At 48.6% G+C, this 23,314-nt stretch overlaps 1 protein-coding gene and 1 long non-coding RNA gene across 10 annotated transcripts in view; one reads left to right on the top strand and one right to left on the bottom strand.

The window, feature by feature from the left end:
• Window positions 1–23,314, bottom strand: part of LARP1 (La ribonucleoprotein 1, translational regulator) — a 108,367-nt gene that overhangs the window by 58,317 nt on the left and 26,736 nt on the right. For 5 of the 9 annotated variants that reach the window (XM_009209453.3, XM_003900411.4, XM_009209454.3 and 2 more), the window contains exon 1: window positions 3,921–4,824. The exons of 2 other annotated variants lie outside the window; for them this stretch is intronic. In XM_009209453.3, the coding sequence (XP_009207717.2) occupies window positions 3,921–4,356 (436 nt within the window). In that variant the 5' untranslated portion in view covers window positions 4,357–4,824. 2 more of the 9 variants (XM_009209458.4, XM_031666561.1) reach the window with 2 other exon arrangements.
• On the top strand, window positions 3,130–5,923 carry LOC108586490. The gene is made up of 2 exons (XR_002522825.2): window positions 3,130–3,649; window positions 5,597–5,923. It is a non-coding gene; the product is annotated as an uncharacterized LOC108586490 (long non-coding RNA).

The raw sequence follows: 23,314 nt of genomic DNA, 5'->3' as shown, positions 1-23,314 counted from the left end.
CATACCACTGCACTCAAGCCTGGGCGACAGAGCAAGACTGTCTCAAAAAATAATAATAATAATAATAAAACAACTTAGCCTAGCCTATCTTAAATGCACTCAGAACACTGATATTAGCCTACAGATGCCAAAGCATCTAACATAAAGCCTATTTTAAGTGTTGAATGTCTCATGTAATTAATTTATTGAATACTATACTGCAAGCGAAAAACCATGGTTGTATGGGTACCTGAAGTACAGTTTCCACATACCACTGCACTCAAGCCTGGGCGACAGAGCAAGACTGTCTCAAAAAATAATAATAATAATAATAAAACAACTTAGCCTAGCCTATCTTAAATGCACTCAGAACACTGATATTAGCCTACAGATGCCAAAGCATCTAACATAAAGCCTATTTTAAGTGTTGAATGTCTCATGTAATTAATTTATTGAATACTATACTGCAAGCGAAAAACCATGGTTGTATGGGTACCTGAAGTACAGTTTCCAATAAATGTGTATCACTTTCTCATCAACATACAGTCAAAAAATCATAAATTGAACCATCATAAGTTGGGGACTATCTGTACTCTCAAGTCTCACGGCACTACAAGTGCACCAGCCACAGCAAACTTTCAGTCCAGTTAGGCTGACTTTTCCTCATATTCCTGAAAGCACACGTGCAACTCCCCCCAAAAGAAAATCTTCACAAAAGGCAAATTAAAAAATTAAAACTTATTCTTTAAAAATTCATCTCACCACATTCCGAAGCAAAAAACAGCTAATTCTTAAGAGTCACCAACCTTTAAATTATCCATCCCATGCCCTTCATGTCTGTGGATAAGCAAAAGTCAAGTTTTAAGGAGACAGATCCCATACATGTCATGGAGTAATGATATAACAAAAGAAAAGGAAAGATCTGCATTCAGCAACCCCATTATATTACAGGTAGAGAAAAGCAGAGACCCAGAGAAAAGTCCCACCAAGACCCAGAGTAACAACTTTTACCTGCCAGGCAATGGGCTAAATACACCTATCGTAACAACGAATTCTCATAATACCCCCAATGAGGCAGGTAAATCATAAATACCTATTATACAAATTAAGAAGGTGAGGCACAGAATGGTTAAATAACTTGCCCAAGGAGGCACAGCTAACAAGTGGTAGAGCTGGCATTTGAACCCACGCAGTTTGACCCCAGAACTTTCGCTATATATCATCTCTTAACTTAGACATCTTGGACCTTATACTTAGAAGGGGTATGGCTAGGATAAGGCAAAAATTTTAAACATTTAAAAATACTCTGGGGAGGGAGGGAGATCTAAAAAACCAAAATGCAAATCCCAAGACTTAAAACTACAAATGTAAGACTTGGATGCTTAAAGCAGAATACAGAACCCCACAAGAAAGTAGAGATATCACAAAACATATTTTATTACTAGTTACTGCATGTGTCCCTTAAAGAACTAAAACACCAACATCTGAGCCAAAAGTAAGGCTAAAAATAGGCATTTACAGCAAGCTTTGGAAAGCTTGTAGTTTGCTTATGAGGTACTCATTTCTGTAGACTCCCAAAAACATATGCATCACAGAACACAAAAATTCCCAAGACCACACAGCCACTCCACTAGTGTCACATTTAAATTGGTCGAGGCTGTAAATAAAACCAGGGCTGGAAAAGCACTTCAGAGATTCATGTAGGCTCCAGAGAAAGTGCCACCATCTAGCTTTATCAGACTGACAGCCCAATCACAGAATTCTCTCTCAAAATACACACAAGTCCTAACAACAAGCTTAGAGAGAGAAGCTACGGAATTAACTTGAGTTAGGCTGTCAAAACCTATTCCAAAGGTTCTAAACCAACGAGTAGATACTCTCTTACCTTAAGATTCCAAAAAACAATAACAGAGCAAATCTACCCTTACTGAGAATTTTGCTTTGGGCAATTAAAGCAAGTCAGCTTCTCCACTCAGAGGAAAAGGTGAGATGCCAGCCAAGCTGTCTTCTTCCCACGATCAATAACCCCAGTGACGCACACTATCAAGGGCTCCTGGACTTACACAAAATGCCAGCTCAGGCACCCAATACCACCTGATGTCATGGCTGATTTAAAACCCACAAGGCAGGTTCACCATTAGCCAAGCAGCAGCCAGGATGAGTAGCCCCATTTAAAAGGAGTGCTCTCTCCCGGGGATGATTATACCCTTTTGAGTTTAAAGAGTGGAGAAGGACCAAAGAGTGTTCTAAAGTTGTTTTCCCTCATTCTGTAGGTGGATAGGAGGGATGTGAAAGAAAACGGAGGTTTCAGCACTGTCTTTTGCATAAGAGGGCTCTGGAAGGGAAAGGGGGGAAGGGAAGGAGGGGAGAAGTAAGAGAACACAGTTTGAGGGACTGTTAGTAAACCCCCAATGTCCTCTCCTTCAAATGAAGCAACCTGAAAAGAAATAAAAATTGCAACATGCTGTTTTCAGGACTGGCTATTCTGGCTTCCCTAGGACTAGCAGTGCTTCTACTTCTTTGACTGTAAAGGCATTAAGCACCCCCTTTATTTTCAATGGTTTAAACCAGTTAGCCTCAATCAGCTACGGCAGGAGAGGAGTTTTTTTAAAAAGCACCAGGGCTACGACCAGAGGCCATCATTCTAACTACAAGACAGTTTCAAACGGACCCAAAACCAAAGAATGGAGACCCGCCCTATGCGCCGGCCGAGGGAAGAGTGGGCGCGCCCCCCCATCCAAGCCGACGATCTATTCTCGGCAAAGGCAGCCCAGGAGCAGACTCCATATTCTGCACCGCCTCTCTCCCCACGCTGACACGGCTCTGCTGGGATTTCCTGCAACCCTTACCTCCCCCTGGAAAGGGGCACGGTCCAAAAGGACCAAAACGCGGAGGAGGGAGAGGGAGGACTCGCGGAGTGCCGGTCGACAGTCACATGCCGCTCCCCGCGCGGAGAGGCACCACGTTGTCCCGGCTGCAGAGGAATGCCGGGAAGGGGGGACGCGCACACACCCGCGCCGCGCACACGCACACTCGGCGCCGCGGGCCCGCACCCGCCTGCCACCCCCAGCGCCGCGGCCCGCGCCGAACGCCGAGGCCGAGCGACCCGCGGGACGCCGGCGCGGCGCATGGCGCCCAACTGTCACCCGCCCGCCCAGCCGGGCCACTCCCTCCCCCGCCGCCACACGCCCCTCAAGTCGCCGCAGGCCCCTCACCCGCCTCACATTTTCCGCCAACCTCCTAACTGGCTCCCCCAGCACACTCGCCGTCGGGCTCCTTCTTAAGGCGGAAGGTGCCCGGGATCGGGGAGGGAAACCACCGAATTCGGTAACACGATGGGTTTCTTCTCTCCATAACTAACCCTTCAACCCGTCTCCAAATGGCGATTCTACCGCCCAATATCATCTCCCCGAGAACAAAACTTGTTAACTTTTAATCCCCGAATCCGTGCGGCCGGCATGTACTCCGCGCCGGGCACTGGGTTGCCCGTGACATATGCTCATTAAACATTTACAACATGGGGACGCTCGCAACGCTACCAAAACGGGGAGCGCCGGGCGGGGTGGGAAGAGGGGCTTCCCAAGGAAGGTTCAAACCAGAAACCGTCTCCTACATCAGCATGCGGTGGGGATCGTTTCACTGAAACCAGCGCCCACCCTCTACCGACGAGGTAGGCCCGGATCACACCGTTGCCCACTAACCGCTGAGGCCCAGGCGGTGGCTGTAGCCTCCCGGAGGCCGGGTCCTCGGGCAGGGGCAGATCCCTGAGTGTGCGGTTGGGGGAGGGCGCGGCGACCAGGATCAACCAGGACGCAATTTTAAAAAGTCCCGAGTCACCATGACCGGTAGCGGACCCCGGGGCCCTGGAGGTGCTGGGGGAGGGGACTCCTATGTCCCCGGAAGAGGCCCCCGGGCCCAGGAGGGCAAGGAGGGAAACCCACCTGGGGGGGACTGTCCGTTCACGGTGGTCAGGACCGGCTGCAATGCGTTCTTAGTCCACGGGTTCACCTTGGGCGGGGGGGCTTCCACGAAGTCCCGGCGCCCCGCGCCCGCGGCTCCGGCAGCTCCTCCGCCAGCGCCTGGCTCGCCGCCGCCCTCCTCCCCGTCGCTGACGGCCGGGCCTTCGGCGCCGGGCAGCTGCAGCGGCCGCGGGCTCTCGCGCTCCTGCTGCCCGGTGCCCTCCTTGAGCGGCTTGGCGCAGGGCGGCCGGGGTCTCCGAGCGCCGCTGTCCGGCTCCCCCCCGCGGACGTCGTTCGCCCCGGGCTCGCCCTTGCCCTCGGGCGCCGGCGGCGGCTTCTTCCTCACCAGCCCCCCGTGCTCTTCGGCCTGCAAGAGCGGGGCGCCCCCAGGCAGGAGCGGCTCCACCTGAGTGGCCATCTGCGCGCCCGCCCCCCCGGAGAAGCCGGGCGCGCCCGAAGCTGCCTCCCCCGCCTCGAACTTGGCTAGCACGGCGCCCGCGACGCCTTCCTCCGGGGCGCCGGGCCCCAGTCCCTGCGGAGAAGGGTCGGGGTTCACGCGAGGTGCGGCCCCCTCCCAGTTAGATGCAGCCGCCGTAAATCCGAGGCCCACTAGCGGGGCGGGGGGGGAGGAAGGCCCCCCACTCTGCGGTCCAGGCCTCCTTGGCGTGCGTCCCCCCCCGCCCGTTCCTCGCAAGACGCCCCCACCCCGAGCCCAGCAGGCTTCTAGTCCCGTCCCTCCCTCCCCCCCGCCCCCGGGGCGGCCCGGGCTTCCCGGCTCGGGGGCTGCAGCAATATGGACGGACGGGGGAGAGGCGCGGCGAGCCGAGCAGACCACGCGATCCGCGGCAGGCGGCGGGCGGGCGCGCGCCTCACGACGCGGCGGGCGAGGGGGGACGGCGCAGCGGGGGCGCGCCCGCCGGCCGGGCCCTGGGCGACGGGCGGGCAGGAGGCAGCGGGAGCGCGCGCGCACGGCTCCGCGGTCCTGCCCCTCGCCCCGCCCCTCGTCTCCGATTCCTCAGAGCACCTCCCGGGCTGGGGGTAGGGACGCTCAGACCGGACGGGGGCGAGCACGTGCCTGATGCAATTCGGGAGTTGTAGGTGGGGGCGCTGAGGGGGATAGGAGAGAAGGCTGGGCGAGGAGGGGAGGTGTCTTAAAGGGCCAGCGCGTGAGAGCGGCCTCAGGTGGAGCACATGGGACCGGGCCACGCGGGCGGCAGGGCCTGCTCGCGCTCTTTAGGCTGGGTGTCGGATTCAGGGGAAGGATCCATTAGTGTCATTCCTGACTTCCGGGAGACCGAAGGGAGGACCCTCATCTGTCCCGAGGACGCACCAACGCTGCCCCTTCCCCTGTGCGCGGCGGGCCTGGCCCCTTCGGTCCCCTCCCGGGTGACCTTGGTTGGGTGAGCCGTCCGCACCTCAGCGGGTTGTGCTCCGCGCTTCGCCGCCGCCGGGCCTGGCCCCGACGCTACCCGGAGATGGGTTCGACTCCGGGCCTGGAAGGCGATTCCTTAGCCCTTGAGGGCAGCGGGCGCCTAGGAAGTGGGAACGGAATTACCAAAGCCCTCACCCAGACCAGGCCCTTCTCCCCACCGCGAAACCTTGTATTTATGGGCAGAAAATGTCTTTTCTTTTAAGTGGATGTCGTTTTTTTCCTCAAGAATTGCTTTGGGCGGAGTTGAACCATCCCTGGATTGGGACTTCTGAGATCTGAGATTTTATCCTGGCCCTGCCCCTTACCATCTGCAGCAGTGACTTCCAGCTTCGTGGGCCTCAGTTTCACTATTGTAAAATGAAGGAACAACGTATGACAGCAGTTTCAAACTTCAATGTACATTCCAGTCAATAAATACTTACTGACCTCGTACTGTGGGGGCCTTGCAGGGTTCTAGGAAACGGATTTGGTATAAACCAGGCTAACGAAGTCCCTATCCTCATGGAATTTATTCTAAGGTGGGGAAAGAGACAATAAAAAAGTGATAAACAAATTATTGTCTAGTATCTATGAAAATAAACTGTGGTAATCAGTTAAACTAGATGGGCTACTTTTGTTTGGGTGATAAGGGAAGACTTTGAACGCACATGTCAAAGTATTAGGAATCAGGCTCGGTCTGGGACTGGACTTAGAAATCTGCGTGTCTAGCAAGATCCCTTTGGTGCTTATGACTTCACTTAGAGAAGTCCTGGCTTCTGACTGGCTGTGATCCCACGTGCTCACATAACATAACAGCCTGGAATGTTGGCCATCTCCAAAACAAGAATTAGAGCACACAACCTGCTGGATCTAGGAGAAGACTGAATGAAAAGCCTATTGGAACTGCCCCAGCCAGCAAGGCTGAACTGTAGGATTGTTGTAACCTGTATAGGGGAGAAGTACTGGTAGGGATAGCCGAGTAATACCATGTCTAATTCCAACTCTTGGGTTATTCAGCCTCCAAACCTTGGCCAGCTAACCGCACTTCCCTGGACCCCTCTCCTGGTGGAAAAATGGGGGTAAATAATGCCTGACTTGCTTCCACCCTCTGAGCTCCTGTGAAGGGTCAAGTGAGACAATGTTAGTCAAGGTGCTGTGTAAATTTTATAGACAAGCCAGTACTTCAAAAGAGCTACCAAGGAAGGTAATGTTACTCAATGAATTACACCAGGAATCTACTAAGTGCATTACGTGTACTCTTAATCAGAAGGTAAATTATTGCACATTGCCACTGGAATGCACTATTTAGTTATTTGAAGAGATAAAGTCTGTCACCCAGGCTGGAGTGCAGTGGTGTGATCATGGCTTACTGCAGCCTCAAACTCCTGGGCTCAAGCTATCCTCCTACCTCAGCCTCCGAAGTAGCTAGGACCACAGGCATGTGCCACCATGCACAGCTTTATTTTTAAAAATTTATTGATAAATATTACCTGAAGAGATTATTCACTCTAGACCCTCTCTAAACTTTGTTAATAGAGGACATAATTATTATTGTTGGTCGTTCTTTTTGTAATTGGAGGTAGAGAAGTACCCTTCCCTGACCCCTGAGAACTTGTGAGGGTACGATGGCACTATGTGGACAAGAAACTCGTTCATGCTACTCAGCAGTCAGAGACAGGGTTGAACAAGCATGGCCAGGCCCTGCTGTGTAGAGAGTGGAGGGGTATTGAGATCTGCCTACCCTGGGCCTGCCCCAGAGAGAGGCAAACTAGGGCCACAGAAAGTAAGAGACCTGTGTGAAACATCTTTTTTTTTTTTTTGACTCTCACTCTGTTGCCCAGGCTGGAGTGCAGTGGCGGGATCTCAGCTCACTGCAACCTCCGCCTCCCGGGTTCAAGCAATTCTCCGGCTTCAGCCTCCTGAGTAGCTGGAATTACAGGCGCCCGCCACTACACCCGACTAATTTTTGTATTTTTAGTAGCAACGGGGTTTCACCATAATGGCCAGGCTGGTCTGAAACTCCTGACCTCAGGTGATCTGCCCAACTCAGCCTCCCAAAGTGCTGGAATTACAAGCGTTAGCCACCATGCCTGGCCGAGACATCTTACACTTAGAAGCTGTTAGAACTGGAAAAAGGAATCATAATGATTACTCATTTTCCTTGTTTTGCAGATGAAGAAACCAAAGTTCAGAAAAGTAAAGTTCCCGCCTGGGCACGGTGGCTCAAACCTATAATCCCAGCACTTTGGGAGGCTGAGGCCAGCATATCACCTGAGGTCATGAGTTCGAGACCAGCCTGGTCAACATTGTAAAACCCTGTCTCTACTAAAAATACAAAAATTAGCTGGGCATAGTGGCGCACACCTGTAATCCAAGCTACTCAGGAGGCTGAGGCACGAAAATTGCTTGAACCCAGGAGGCAGAGCTTGCAGCAAACCGAGACTACCCCCACTGCACTCCAGCCTGGGTGACAGAGCAAAACTCTATCTCAAAAAAAAAAAAAAGAAAAGAAAAAGAAAAGAAAAGTAAAGTTCCTTATCCAGAGTCACACAGCAGAGTCTAACAGAGCCAGGTCTCATACCTGAATCTCTTTATCCTAAATCTAGTAGCTTTTTCTATGTTAAAATAATGAAACTGGATCTGGGCACAGTGACTCACACCTGTAATCCCAACACTTTGAAAGGCCAAAGCAGGAGGATCGCTTGAACCCAGGAGTTAGAGACCAGCCTGGACAATACAGTGAGACCCTATCTCTATTTTTTTTTAAGTTTTAATAAAAAAAAGATGGGGCCGGGTGCAGTGGCTCACGCCTATAATCCCAGCACTTTGGGAGGCTGAGGCGGGTGGATCACGAGGTCAGGAGATCAAGACCATCCTGACTAACACGGGGAAACCCCATCTCTACTAAAAGTATTTAAAAAATTAGCCGGGCGTTCTGGCGGGTGCCTGTAGTCCCAGCTACTCAGGAGGCTGAGGCAGGAGAATCACCTGAACTTGGGAGTGAGCCAAGATTGCGCCACTGCACCCCAGCCTGGGCGACAGAGCGAGACTCTGTCTCAAAAAAAAAAAAAAAGATGGAATTGGGATTTGAATTCAGGTTTTTTTGATTCCTAACCAACTATAGTATTCTATGTGCATATATTTCTAAATACAATCATCCTCCCTTATCCTAGTGTATGCCTGAAACCCCAAATAGTACCAAACTCTATATATACTATGTTTTTCCTACATATACATACCTATAATAAAGTTTAATATATAAATTAGGCACAGTAAGAAATAAACAATAATAATAAAATAGAACAATTATAACAATAGACTGTAATCAAATTTATGGCTGGGCGCAGTAGCTCATGCCTGTAATCCCAGCACTTTGAGAGGCCAAGGCAGGCGGATCACGAGGTCAGGAGATCGAGACCATCCTGGCCAACACGATGAAAACCCATCTCTACTAAAAATAAAAAAACATTAGCTGGGTGTGGTGGGCGCCCATAGTCCTAGCCACTCAGGAGGCTGAGGCTGGAGAATGGCATGAACCTGGGAGGTGGAGCTTGCAGTGAGCCGAGATCACGCCACTGCACTCCAGCCTGAGCGACAGAGCGAGACTCTGTCTCAAAAAAAAAGTAAAAATAAATAAATAAAATTTATGTAACTGTGCTCTTTCTCTCTCAAAACATCTTATTGTATATAATATTTTCTGACTACAGTTAACCACAGGTAACTGAAACATCAGGAAGCAAAACCACAGATAAGAGGGGACTACTATACTAGTCATGATCAAATAGTCAGGAATAGCTACTTTTATTGAGTAACTAGTATACACTAGGTTCTATGGGAAATACTTGACATTCATTATCTCATTTAATCCTCATGATAACCCAGTGGGATAGTTATTATTTCCCTAAATGTCTACTGAGCCCCTACTATGTGCCAGGCTCTACAGGCTAGGTCCTGGAATGGTTATTGTCTTCAAATTACAAAGGAAGGCAATTGAAATTCAGAAAAGAAAGTAAGGTGGGTGCTCAGCATCACAGGCAGCAGCTAACTATCAGAGTGGGGTGTTTCAGGGTGTTCTGTATCTCCAGGCCTTGTTCTTGCTCACTGCACCACTCTGTACAGCCTACCTCTCTTCCCTCCATTGCCATATCCATGGAGAATCCCTCAAATACTTAGGCCTCAGGAAGATACCAAACAAGGTGAATCCTATCTTTCTAAAGGGTAAACTCTAATTAGAGGAACCAAATAATTGAGCAATATTTAACCTGCGGCCAAAAAAAAAAGAGAGGCCAAAAAAAGAGACAAAATATGCTTTAGGCAGAAAATGACAAAGATCAGGCTAACTTGTGCCTAGGGTTTAAACACATCATGTGCTTAAACACTAGGCCAGGTGCTGTGTATCACGCCTGTAATCCCAGCACTTTGGGAGGCAGAGGTGGGAGAATTGCTTGAGCCCAGGAATTTGAGACCCACCTGGGCAACATAGTGAGACCCTGTCTCTATAAATAAATAAATAAATAAATCGTGGTGGCACATGCCTGTAGTCTAAGCTACTCAGGAGGCTTTGGTGGGAGGATTGCTGAGCCTGGGAGGTAGAGGCTGCAGTGAGCTGTGATTGCATCCCTGCATCCTAGCCTAGGCAACAAAGCGAGACCAGACCTTGTCTCAAAAAATGAAACCCACCAAATTAATAAAATGGGTCCAAATACCTATTTGGACTGGGCCGTGGTGGCTCATGCCTGTAATCCGAACACTTTGGGAGGCCAAAGCAGGTGGATCTCTTGAGCCCAGGAGTTCAAGGTAGGTCTGGGCAACATGACGAAACACCATCTCTACAGAAAAATACAAAACATTCCCAGCACTTTGGGAGGCCGAGGCGGGCGGATCACGAGGTCAGGAGATCAAGACCATCCTGGCTAACACGGTGAAACCCCGTCTCTACTAAAAATACAAAAAAAATCAGCCGGGCTTGGTGGCTGGCGCCTGTAGTCCCAGCTACTCCGGAGGCTGAGGCAGGAGAATGGCGTAACCCGGGAGACGGAGCTTGCAGTGAGCCGAGATCGCGCCACTGCACTCCAGCCTGGGTGACAGAGTGAGACTCCATCTCAAAAAAAAAAAAAAAATTATCTGGGCATGGTGGCATACACCTGGAGTCCCAGCTACTGGGGAGGTTGAGGTGGGAAGATCACCTGAGCCTGGGAAGTTGAGACTGCAGTGAGCCATGATTGCGCCACTGTACCCTAGCCTGGGGAACCCAGTGAGACCCTGTCTCAAAAACAAAACAAAACAAAAACTTATTTGTAATTAATTATATGCTTGTTTACTCCTTGTGCAGACAACTTCCTAAAGACAGAGCAGGCTGTGTGAGAGACTAGAGAGCTGGGAGAATTGATTTATAACCTGGGTCCCATCTCCAAGTTTGCTGAATGACTTTGGGCAGCCTCCTGAGCCTTCCATCCACAAAACAGGAAGCATATCTGCCCGTCTGGCTTATGAGCAGGAAGAAAATACAAAGTTTACATGAAATTTTATTCCATTGGAGGGGGAGCAGTGAGTAGGTAAAGAAAGGAGGAATGGTTCCTTATCTGTGCTTATTATAAAGGAAAATTTAACATGCTTGGATATGTACTACTTTTATTCCCTTTGAGTTTGGTTTTCCAAAGAGCCTTGTGTTTCTGGAAGAGCTTGGGCTAATCACTTACTTCTTCTGCTATGGGGCCCCTTGGGTATGAAGCCTCTTACACTGACACAAAGTGAGTGGGGTTAGCAAAGGGAGGGGCCTTGGCCAAAACAGTGCCAGCTGGGGAGTGTTTTTCAAGATCCTGAAGACACTTGGGCCTTCTGGCACACATCACATAATTATTTCAGTTCTTGGGAAGAGGCTCAGCCAGGATCTCCTCTTGTGAAGTAGATGTAAACGGCAATAGCTAACATACAAGGAGGAGGTGGGGTGGGGACTGACTATTTCCATAATTCCTCGTTTAACCCCCAGGCCAATCCTTTTCCATGACTATCCCCACTTTACAGATGAGAAAGGAGGCTCAGAGGAAGAGGGGTGGTCAATGAGGAGGATGGTTTGCAATGAAGAAGGTCTGATAAATAACTTTTAACATACTCACCCCTCTGAGTTGGAAACAAGCACCATCCCAGCCTCTTCTCATCAGTTCTACCTATGCAGCCTCTTCTCCCATCCCCACTACCCTCCCTGGAGTTTTGTACTTCCTAAGTTGTCCCGTGATGGGCTTCCTCACTAACTGTACTCCCACTGTGATCCAGTCTACCACACTTGCCTGTGTCAGCTCTCTGGCTCTATGATGGACTCAGACCCTGCCTCTGCTTTGAATCTCCACATTCGCACCCAGCACAGCCTGACCCTAACTAACCTTCCTGTCCTACTGCCTTCCAGCACACACCCTACACTCCAGCAACAGTGGACCACTCACTGCTTCTTTAACTCAGGAAATATGTATTGAGCATCTACAATGTACCGGATACTGTTAGGCCCTGGACATAAAAAAGTGAGCAAGACAGACATGTTCCCTACTTCCCAGAAGTTTCCCATGTAAACCCCTGTGGGCTCCATGTTTTCCTGCTTCCATTCATATAACATAGCTATTAATAGTGAGGTCATGACTATGAATCCTGGCTCAACTACCTTGTGACTTTAGGTAAATATTTAACTTCTCTCTAAGCCTCAGTTTCCCCATCTGTAAATTGGAGATGATAATTCTACTTATCTCATAGAGCTTTCAGTGAGCCTTAAGTGAGATGTGTTTAATAGCACAATGACATTTATAGCAGAGTATATGCTAAGTAATATTCCCTTTCATTACTTTTATTATTACCGATAACACCTTTCCATTTCCACTTGTCCTGAATTCTACTTGTCCTTCAAGGCTCAGCACCAAATGTCAACTTCTTCACAAAATCTTATTTAATCTCCATAGTTAAAGTAGATTTCTCTGAACTCTTATCTCCTAGTGGCAGTTTTCCTAAAACATATATTTTTCATTTTCTCTACTCAGTTATGGTTACTTATGAGAATGCCTTGTTCATAAGTAACCATAAGGCAGGGATTATACCTTACTCATCTTAGTGTTCCTTGGAGTACTTATCAATGGTCACGAATAGGCCCTCAATCTTTTCTGAACAAAGGAATAAATGAATGAATATAGGATCACTCCTGATTGCATCAATGTTTTGGCAACCAGAGCAACACTGGCAAGGGCCAAATGCTAAATTATATTTATATATATATGTCTTTTGTAAATGATAAAATATAATATAAAAATAAAATAGGCTAACTTTAGCAAACTGGAAAATTTTTTTAGGCTGGGCACAATGGCTCACAACTGTAATCACGGCACTTTGGGAGGCCAAGGATGGGGAATCCCTTGAGACCAGGAGTTCAGGACAAGCCTGGACAATATACTAAGACCCCGTCTTTAAGAAAAATAAAAAAGAGGCCGGGCGCGGTGGCTCAAGCCTGTAATCCCAGCACTTTGGGAAGCCGAGACAGGTGGATCACGAGGTCAGGAGATCGAGACCATCCTGCCTAACACAGTGAAACCCCGTCTCTACTAAAAAAATACAAAAAACTAGCCGGGCGAGGTGGTGGGCGCCTGTAGTCCCAGCTACTCGGGAGGCTGAGGCAGGAGAATGGCGTAAACCCAGGAGGCAGAGCTTGCAGTGAGCTGAGATCCGGCCACTGCACTCCAGCCTGGGCGACAGAGCGGACTCTGTCTCAAAAAAAAAAAAAAAAAAAAAAAAAAGAAAAAGAAAAAAGAAATTACCTGAGTGTGGTGCCGCATATCTATAGTGCAAGACTGAGACAGAAGGATGGCTTGAGCCCAAGAGTTTGAGGTTGCAGTGAGCCATTGATCATGCCATTGCACTCCAACCTGGGTGACAGAGGGAGACACTGTGTCTTTTTCTTTTCTTTTCTTTTCTGTTTTGAGACAGAGTCTCGCTCTGTCGCCCAGGCTGGAGTGCAGTGGCACAATCTCAGCTCACTGCAGTCTCCGTCTCCCCGGTTCAAGCTATTCTGCCTCAGTCTCCCAAGTAGCTGGGATTACAGGCATGTGTAACCATGCCTGGCTAATTTTTGCTTTTTTTGAGATGGAGTTTCACTTTTGTTGCTCAGGCTGACGTGCAATGGCACAATCTCGGCTCACCGCCACAAACTCCACCTCCCAGGTTCAAGCGGTTCTCCTGCCTCAGTCTCCCGAATAGCTGGGATTACAGGTGCCTGCCAACACGCCCAGCTAATTTTGTATTTTTAGTAGAGATGAGGTTTCGCCTCGTTGGTCAGGCTGGTCTCCAACTCCCGACCTCAGGTGATCCACGCGACTCAGTCTCCCAAAGTGCTGGGATTACAAACATGAGCCACCGCACCTGGCCTAATTTTTGTATTTTTAGTAGAGACAGGGTTTTGCCATGTTGGCCAGGCTGGTCTCGAACTCCTGACCTCAGGTGATCCACTATGGCCATCCTTTTTTTTTTTTTTTTTTTTTAAAGACAGTCTTGCTCTGTCACCCAGGCTAGAGTGCAATGGCACCATGTCAACTCACTGCAACTTCCGCCTCCCGTGTTGAAATGATTCTCCTGCTTCAGTCTCCCAAGTAGCTGGGATTACAGGTGCCCGCCACCTCGCCAGGTTAATTTCTGGTTTTTTTGTTTGTTTGTTTGTTTTGAGACGGAGTCTCGCCCTGTCACCCAGGCTGGAGTGCAGTGGCACAATCTCGGCTCACTGCAACCTCTGCCTCCCAGATTCAAGCAATTCTCTGCCTCAGCTTCCCAAGCAGCTGAGATTACAGGTGCCCAAATGCCTGGGTAATTTTTGTATTTTTAGTAGAGTCAGGGTTTCACTATGTTGGCCAGGCTGGTCTCGACCTCCTGACCTCAAGTGATCTGCCTACCACAGCTTCCCAAAGTGCAGGAATTACAGGTATGAGCCACTGCATCCAGCCCATTTTTTTTATTTCAGTTTTTTAGTAGAGACACTCTATTTTATCCAGGCTGGACTTGAACTCCTGAACTTGAGTGGTCCTCACGCCTTGGCTTCCCAAAGTGCTGGGCTTACAGGCATGAGTCACAGTGCCCAGCCAGTGACCCACTTGCTATTTGGATCACCCTGTATTTTCCAAAGGGCTTTCATGGAGACAGGATAGACATGATTATCTTTGGTTGGCAGCTGAAGAACTGAGGCCTACAGAAGTTAAGTGACTTGCTCCAGGGTGCCAAGGCAGCAGAATCAAGATCAGAACCCAGGTATCACCCCTCCCATTCCAGATCGTGACACCACATCACAAGAGACATAGATAGTACTCATAGAAAACGCAAAAACTGGCCGGGCGCGGTGGCTCAAGCCTGTAATCCCAGCACTTTGGGAGGCCGAGACGGGCGAATCACGAGTTCAGGAGATCGAGACCATCCTGACTAACACGGTGAAACCCCGTCTCTACTAAAATACAAAAAAAATTAGCCGGGCGAGGTGGCGGGCGCCTGTACTCCCAGCTACTCGGGAGGCTGAGGCAGGAGAATGGCGTGAACCTGGGAGGCGGGGCTTGCAGTGAGCTGAGATCCGGCCACTGCACTCCAGCCTGGGCAACAGAGCCAGACTCCGTCTCAAAAAAAAAAAAAAAAGAGGCCGGGCGCGGTGGCTCAAGCCTGTAATCCCAGCACTTTGGGAGGCCGAGACGGGCGGATCACGAGGTCGGGAGATCGAGACCATCCTGGCTAACACAGTGAAACCCCGTCTCTACTAAAAAAAATACAAAAAACTAGCCGGGCGAGGTGGCGGGCGCCTGTAGTCCCAGCTACTCGGGAGGCTGAGGCCGGAGAATGGCGTGAACCCGGGAGGCGGAGCTTGCAGTGAGCTGAGATCCGGCCACTGCACTCCAGCCTGGGCGACAAAGCGAGACTCCGTCTCAAAAAAAAAAAAAAAAAAGAAAAGAAAACGCAAAAACCACACAGTTGGACGAACTCAGGTAACCATGTTTGAGCATTCCATGGTCAAGAAACATCCAAGTTCACAGAGACAAGTGGAAATCAGAAGCCAAAATGAGGGCATAAGGAAATTTCTTCGCAACATGAGCATAACTAGTCCCTGGGTGAGACTGCCTGAGAGAACCGTCACTCAGTCAAATATGGGAGCCAAGCTCCAAGACAGAAGGGCCCAGCCCTAGAGACTAGTGTGGAAACAATAAAGGACAAGACATGGTCCCTGCACCTGGAAACAAAACTCCCTACACCAGCACGTTGTTCTCCTCACAGACCATTTGCCTGTCCTTCACACGTGGCACAGAAAAATGGGGAAAGGGTTTGATGTCAAAAGAGTTGGGTTTAGGCCGCGTGTGGTGGCTGACGCCTGTAATCCCAGCACTTTGGGAGGCCGAGGTGGGTAGATCACGAAGTCAGGAGATTGAGACCATCCTGGCCGGCCAACATAGTGAAACCCCATCTCTACTAAAAATACAAAAATTAGGTGGGCATGGTGGTGCGTGCCTGTAATCCCAGGTACTTGGAAGGCTAAGGCAGAAGAATGCTTGAACTAGGGATTCGGAGGTTGCAGTGAGCCGAAATTGCACCATTGCACTATAGCCTGGTAACAGAGTGAGACTCCGCCTCAAAAAAAAAGAAAAAAAAGTTGGGTTTAGGCCCAGCTTTGCCCACTTCCTAGCTGCATGACCTCAGGCAAGTCACTTTGTTTCTCTGAGTTTCAGTGTCTCCATCTGTAAAATATCAGAAAGGGAATTGCTGGGTAAAATTCATTATGTCTTTGAGAGGATTAAATGAGCCAATATTTATGAAAGCATTCAATAGTCTCAGCTCTGCCACCTACCAGCTTTGTAACCTTGGGCAAATTCCTTTGTGTCTCTCTGCCTCAGTTTTCTCCTGTGTAAAATGACGACGATAAAAGCACCTACCCCTGCACCCCTAAGGATTATTGTAGGGATTGAATTAATACACCCAAAGTACTCAGGACAGTGCTTGATATATAGTGAGTACTGAATAAATGTTTGCTGTTATCGTAAAGGGGGTAGTGGTCACTGGCATAGAGTCAGGAGAAGTATTCTTCAAATCCCACAAAGAAGGTGGAACAAGTGTCTCCCCATTTTAAAGATGAGGACACTGAGGCTCAGAAAGATGAGGTGTTTTATCTGAAGTCATACTGCTAATTGGTGGAAACTCCAGGGCTTGTAAAGATTGCATATTCAAAAGGCCAGGTGCAGTGGCTCATGCCTGTAATCCCAGTACTTTGGGAGGCCGAGGCAGGCAGAGATCACGAGGTCAGGAGATCGAGACCATCCTGGCTAACACAGTGAAACCCCGTCTCTACTAAAAATACAAAAATGAGCTGGGAGTGGTGGCGTGCTGCCTGTAGTCCCAGCTATGCGGGAGGCTGAGGCAGGAAAATCGCCTGAACCGGCGAGGCGGAGGTTGCAGTGAGCTGAGATGGTGCCACTGCACTCCAGTCTGGTGACAGAGCAAGACTCTGTCTCAAAAAAAAAAAAAAAAATTGCATGTCCAATGCCCTTTCCCCTGCAGATAATATTCCAGCTGTTGCAACCTGTCAGTCCTCTGGCCAATTTCAGCCCACAGGCACATTTTGTTTGGTCCACACAGTATTTTTTAAATTGAATTTAAATGTGATTAGAAGGGCCCAGCAAACACTAGTGAGCCTCAGGCCCCACCCCTCCTCTGGTGTTACTCCCAGCACACTTTAACTAGTGTTACACCTGCACAAACTAATGCCATACCAGTCGTTAATATACGGAACAGACAAGTTCAGGAGACTAAAGAAGAGGCAGAGTATCATAGGTGAGAGTGGGAGGAAAGAGGTCGTCAGGGAAGCCTTCCTGGAGGTACCTGGACTTCAATTAGGACTTAAAACTGGGAAGTAGGATTTGCTGAGATTAAAAAGGAGGGCAGGAGATAGGGCAGATTGTTTTAGCATTTGGTGACCTTCGGATATGTTTATGATCCTCCCCTGCCAAGGCTTCCCCCAGGCCTTTCCTTTGGTAGAGGACAGGAAACAAATGAGCTGCCCTTTATCCCAGTTGAGGCCATGTGACCTAGGAGATCCAGAATCAATACAAATTGTCATTGTTTGTTGATTAATTGGTCTGTGCCATCATCTCTGAGGACTTAGCACTGTGCAAGGCACTTGGAGAAAGCTGAAATCACATGAGCCAAAGTATAAACTATAGCCCTGGCTGGGTGTGGTGGCTCACGCTTGTAATCCCAGCACTTTGGGAGGCCGAGGCAGGAGATTCACTTGAGATGGGGAGTTGGAGACCAGCCTGGCCAACATGGTGAAACTCCATTTCTATTAACAATACAAATATTAACTGAGCGTGGTGGTGGGCGCCTGTAATCCCAGCTACTTGGGAGGCTGAGGCAGGAGAATCGCTTGAACCTGGGAGGCAGAGGTTACAGTAAGCCCAGATCGTGCCACTATACTCCAGCCTGGGCAACAGAGTGCGACTCTGTCTCTAAACAAACAAACAAACTATAGGCCAGAAGCAGTGGCTCACTCCTTTAATCCCAGCACTTTGGGAGGCCAAGGCGGGTGGATCACCTGAGGTCAGGAGTTCGAGACCAGCCTGGACAACCTGGTGAAACCCTATCTCTACTAAAAATAGAAACATTAGCTGGGCATGGTGGCCGGCACCTGTAATCCCAGCTATTCGGGAGGCTGAGGCAGGAAAATCGCTTGAATTTGGGAGACGGAGGTTGCAGTGAGCTGAGATTGCACCATTGCACTCCAGCCTGGGCAACAAGAGTGAAACTCCGTTTCAAAAAAATAAATAAATAAAAATAATAAACTATAGCCCTTGCCGTTAATAATAAAAGTAATAATGATAATGACAATAGCTAGCATTTATTACACCGTTATGATAGTGGATAGTGGATTTTTTTGCTAAGGGTGGCACTTTTCAAGGAGCGTTTCCCAGAATATGAATAAATATATGCGAAGATGTAGTCCATCATCAAATCATTCTGGGAAACATTGGGTTAAGCAATGTTAAATGAGTGTTTGGCTGCAGGACATCTCCAAGACTTTAACATTCATATTCAGTCTCTAAGAAAGGGGTAATGATTTGCAGCATTCCCCAAACTCTTGTGAGGTAGAACAAGAAACATCGCCTCAGGTTTGTCACATTGCTTCCCTTTCGGCTGGGGCAGTACCAGGCAGTGAGATGTAGGAAAAGGGCTGCTTTCTAGTTCTGGCTCTATTGCTACTTCCTATGGGACCAAGAAAAGTTCCTTTTCTTCTTTGGACCTCAATTTTCCTATTTCTAAAAAGCCTGAATGTTCTGGAAGTTTCTTCCCATCCTAGAAACTATTTTTTTCTTTTTTTCTTTTTCTTTTCTTTTTTTTTTTTTTTTTTTGAGACAGGGTCTCTGTTGCCCAGGCTGGAGTACAGTGGCATGATCATGGCTCACTGCAGCCTCAACTTCCTTGACTCAAGCAATTATTTCACCTCAGACTCCTGAATAGCTGGAACTACAGGTACAAGCCACCTCATCCAGCTAATTTTTTGTATATATACATTTTTTTGAGACAGGGTCTCGCTCTGTTGCCCAGGCTGGAGTGCAGTGGCATGATCATGGCTCACTGCAACCTTTGCCTCCTAGTTCAAGAGATTTTCATGCCTCAGCCTCCCGAATAGCTGGGATTACAGGCATGTGACACTATGCCTGACTAATTTTATTTTTAATAGAGACAGGGTTTCACCATGTTAGCCAGGCTGGTCTCGAACCCATGGCCTCAAGTGATCCACCTCCCAAGATGCTGGGATTACAGGCGTGAGCCACCGTGCCCAGCCACTCTTTTGTATTTTTGTAGAGAAAGGGTTTCATCATGTTGCCCAGGTTTGTCTTGTGCCCAGGCTCCACTTCTAGCAATCTTGATAGTTTCTAACGTTTCCTATCTCTATGGAAAAAAGGATGATCACAGGAGTGAGGTGCAGAAAGGCTGTGGCAAGTTGATGGGGCTGCCTAACTGCCTGTCCCAACAACAGGCATGGATCAGAGAGGGTGGCCAATTTCCACAGCACTTGGATCTTTAGGTCAATTTAAGACATATCTCTAGGTTCCTTAGAAGGAACATGAATGGCCTAATTACCTAATGTGGACAAAATGCATAGAGACTCTAGATAAAGATAAGGAAAAGCTGGGCTGGGCTAATTTTGCATGGGTATCATTGCCTTCTGTGTTTTTTGTAAACTTCCCAGGAGTCCCTCACTTAGGAAAAGCAGGAAATGTTGCAGTATGTCTGCCACTCTCTCTTTTTTTTTTTTTTTTTTTTGGGGCGGGTCTGCGCTCTGCCGCCAGGCAGAGTGCAGTGGCCAGATCTCCGGCTCACTGCAAGCTCCTTCCTCCAGTTCATGCATTCTCACTGCCTCAGCCTCCCAGTAGCTGGACTGTCCCGCCATCTCGCCGGCTAGTTTTTGTATTTTTTAGTAGAGGCGGGGTTTCGTGTTGTAGGATGGTCTTGATCTCTGGCCTGCATTGATCACCCGTCAGGCCTCCCAGTGCTGAGTTACAGGCAGAGCCACCTTCCCGGCCTGCCACTCTCTTAAAAACAAACAAACAAACAACCTTCCCTAACTTTCTATTACAAGAATAAACTCTAGACCTCTCACTTTGGCCCACATACCCTCTATGCTCCAGAACCCATTTACTTCCAGATTTTCCCTGTTTCTTGTCCCTGGCCTTGCTCTGTGCCAGTCCCACAAACACATGGAAACTCATCCCAGCCTGCGGGCCCCTAGGGCATAGTGTTCCCACTGCATTCCCACTCCCCCCACCCACACACAAACACTCGATATTTCGCATTCTTCAAGACTCAGCTTAAACGGCCCCTTCTAGAGGGACCACCCTTGATCAGCTTGGCTGAAGTACTCCATGTTCTCCATAGCACAGATCACAACCTCTGATTTCGTGTGTTTATCTGCTTTTTGTCCATTGCCTCCACTAACGTGTAAGTTCCATGACATTGGAGCACATGGCTATTTTATTCACCTTTAGTAGGCATTCAGTAGGCACTCAGTATGTATTGAAAGAATGCTGTGTGGCCTCTGACAAACTGCTTTCCCTCTCTGGGACTCTGTAGGCCTATGAGTGAAATGAAGTGGTTAAAAGAGGTGTTACTGAGAGCCCTTGGCGCTCTGACTGCAGCTCTGTGACTAACATCTGGGCCTCAAGCCCAGGAGTGAGCCCGGCGTGTTGCATCTCCACAGTGCTGCACAGAGTACACTGATTTAATCAAGCAGCAAACACCCTGTAATTTAGTGTTCTGCTGTTCCTCCTCCCCAGTCCCTGGACTGGGGACTGTGCTGTCAGATTTCCAGGATGATCCATGCACAGCCACCTGTTCTCCCAGCTCACTTGATCCCAGTGCCCCTGAGGAGAGGATGGTGGGCAGGCTGGGAAAACATTTTCGATCTGGAAGCCCAGGGGCAAGGAGGACTTGTCACTGTCCTGACCTGAAAGGCTAGAATCCACAAGAGATTCATCAAATCCCCTCATTTCTGGAGTAAAAGGGATGCTTGGCCCAGCCCTTTGCCTTAAACCTAACTGTCTTCTAAAGATGCCTCCACCATGATTCCACTTGAAGTGCTCAGAATAGGGGCCTCAGTGCCTTTCAGAGCTGCTCATCTCACCAATGAATGGATTTGTTTAGAAAGTTCTTTAATCAGCAGCATGGTGTAACGCAAGGCAGTGTGGCATAGGGGTGAAAGGCCTGGGCTTCCAGCCAGGCTGCCTGGGTGGAATTCCAGCTCTGCAGCCGACTTGCTGTGTGAGCTTGAGCAAGCCGTAAAACCTCTCTGTGTCCCTGCTTCCTGTAGTATAAAACAGGGAGAATCCTCATTGGGCTGTTAGGAGAATTACAAAGTGTTAATTGACAGGAAGCCTTTGAAAAGTGAAAAATACTACATAAATGTGAGGAATTAATCTCATTTTGTTGGAGAAGCCCTTACTGCTTTTAGCAAGGCAAGTCAGCTTCCACACAACAAAAACAGCTAAACTCAACTTACTTGGCAGATCATGTGCTTTTGGTACTTGCTGTGAATTTGAAGCAAATCCCTTTAGAATCTTCTTTTATTTATGTACTAGAGTTTTAAAAAAAAATTGAGAAGGGTTTGATTACAAACATTTAGGTACATTCCTAAAGGATACAAGGCTTGGTTTGGTTTCCTGCCATCTGGTTTATTGTTAAAGTTATTATTTCTCCAGTTTCTCCAAGAATTTGATTGGAAGGATCCAGGTGAGCTGCATTCACTTTGCAAAGGCCAGCAGGACACAGTAACTCTTCAAAATTTCAGGAGATCTTGCGTGACCTTTGCTGAATACCTGCTCTGACATGAGGACCTGGGGCTGGGCAGAAGGTTGGGGGAGGGGAGTCAGCCTTCTCATTGTACAAATCAGAAGCCAAGGCCCAGAGAGGGGAAGGGACTTGCCTAAAATCACACAGCTGTTTAGTGCAGAGGCTTGAATGGGTAAGCAGATCGTTTGACTCCAAATTTCATGCTTTTTCCATCTTGCAATTACTCTAAATAAGCTACTTGTGTGTCCAAATCCTATAATTCATAGGGGTTTACATTTGTCAAAAGTCATTGAAATGTACACTTAAAATCTGTCCAGTGCTTGGCGCAGTGGCTCATGCCTGTAATCCCAGCACTTTGGGAGTCTGAGGTGGGCGGATTACCTGAGGTCAGGAGTTTCAGACCAGCCTGGCCAACATGGTGAAACCTCATCTCTACCAAAAATACAAAAAATTAGCTGGGCATGGTGGCATACGCCTGTAGTCCCAGCTACTCAGGAGGCTGAGGCAGAAGAATTGCTTGAACCCGGGAGGCAGAGTTGCAGTGAACACAGATTGCACCACTGCACTCTAGCCTGGATGACAGAGCAAGACTCCATCTCAAAAACAAACAAACAAACAAACAAACAAACAAAAAAAAACTGTCTAGTATATTATTGTAAATTTAGCTCAATTTTTAATTTTAAATTATTTATTTATTTTTGTTTTATGTTTCTGTTTTCTAAGACAGAGTCTGTCTTTCTTGTCCAGGCTGGAGAGCAGTGGCATGATCATAGCTTACTGTAGCCTTGACCTCTTGGGCTCAAGAAATTCTCCTGCCTCAGCCTCCCAAAGTGCTGGGATTACAGGCATGACCCAGGTTCAAACGATTCTCCTGCCTCAGCCTCCAGAGTAGCTGTGATTACAGGCATGTGCCGCCAAACCCGGCTAATTTTTGTGTTTTTAGTAGAGACGAGGTTTCATCATGTTGGCCAGGCTGGTCTCGAACTCCTGACCTCAGGTGATCCACCACCTCAGCCTCCCAAAATTACAGGCATGAGCCACCGCACCCGGCTTTGCCTGTTTCTTGTGAGGGTCCAGATTAAGATGCTGGCTGGTGTGTAGGGCTCAGGTTGTGAGAAAAGGAATGTACAGCTAGCTCTACAATAAGGTGATATTCAGTGTGGTGAGACACACCTCTGGGATCCAAGACTGCTAAGGGAATGGCAGCATCCAGTATCCCACACATGCATGGTTTACCATACTGTGTCTATGTCCATCAGATCGTGGAGCCGAGGGTGTGTGACTTAGATGTGTCTATGCTGTGCTTCTGACCCATTCTGTTAGTCTTAGGGAGGCACACAGAACCTAAAGGGCCTCCCATTGTCCCTTAGGTTCCTGGAGGAGGTTAACTGAGGGCCCGGAGATGAAGACAAGGATCTGAGAGTTCTCCAGACCCAGCAGTGTGAGTGAAGCTAGGGGAATGTTCAGGGACTATGAAGGGGAGGGCTGAGGAGGAGCGGTTAGAGCAGAGCTGGAAAGCTGAACAATGAGGACAGCTCATTCACAAGGAGGGGCAGCGGCAGGGAACCGGGAATATCAGAGGAGACCAAAGAGAGAGAGAGAGCAGAAGCTTGGGGAAGACGGTTTTGAG

Source organism: Papio anubis, chromosome 5 (assembly GCF_008728515.1).
Source record: "Papio anubis isolate 15944 chromosome 5, Panubis1.0, whole genome shotgun sequence".
In the NCBI taxonomy this organism is placed as follows: domain Eukaryota; kingdom Metazoa; phylum Chordata; class Mammalia; order Primates; family Cercopithecidae; genus Papio; species Papio anubis.
The sequence above is the reverse complement of the archived record's forward strand: the minus strand, read 5'-3'. Positions and strand labels throughout refer to the sequence as shown.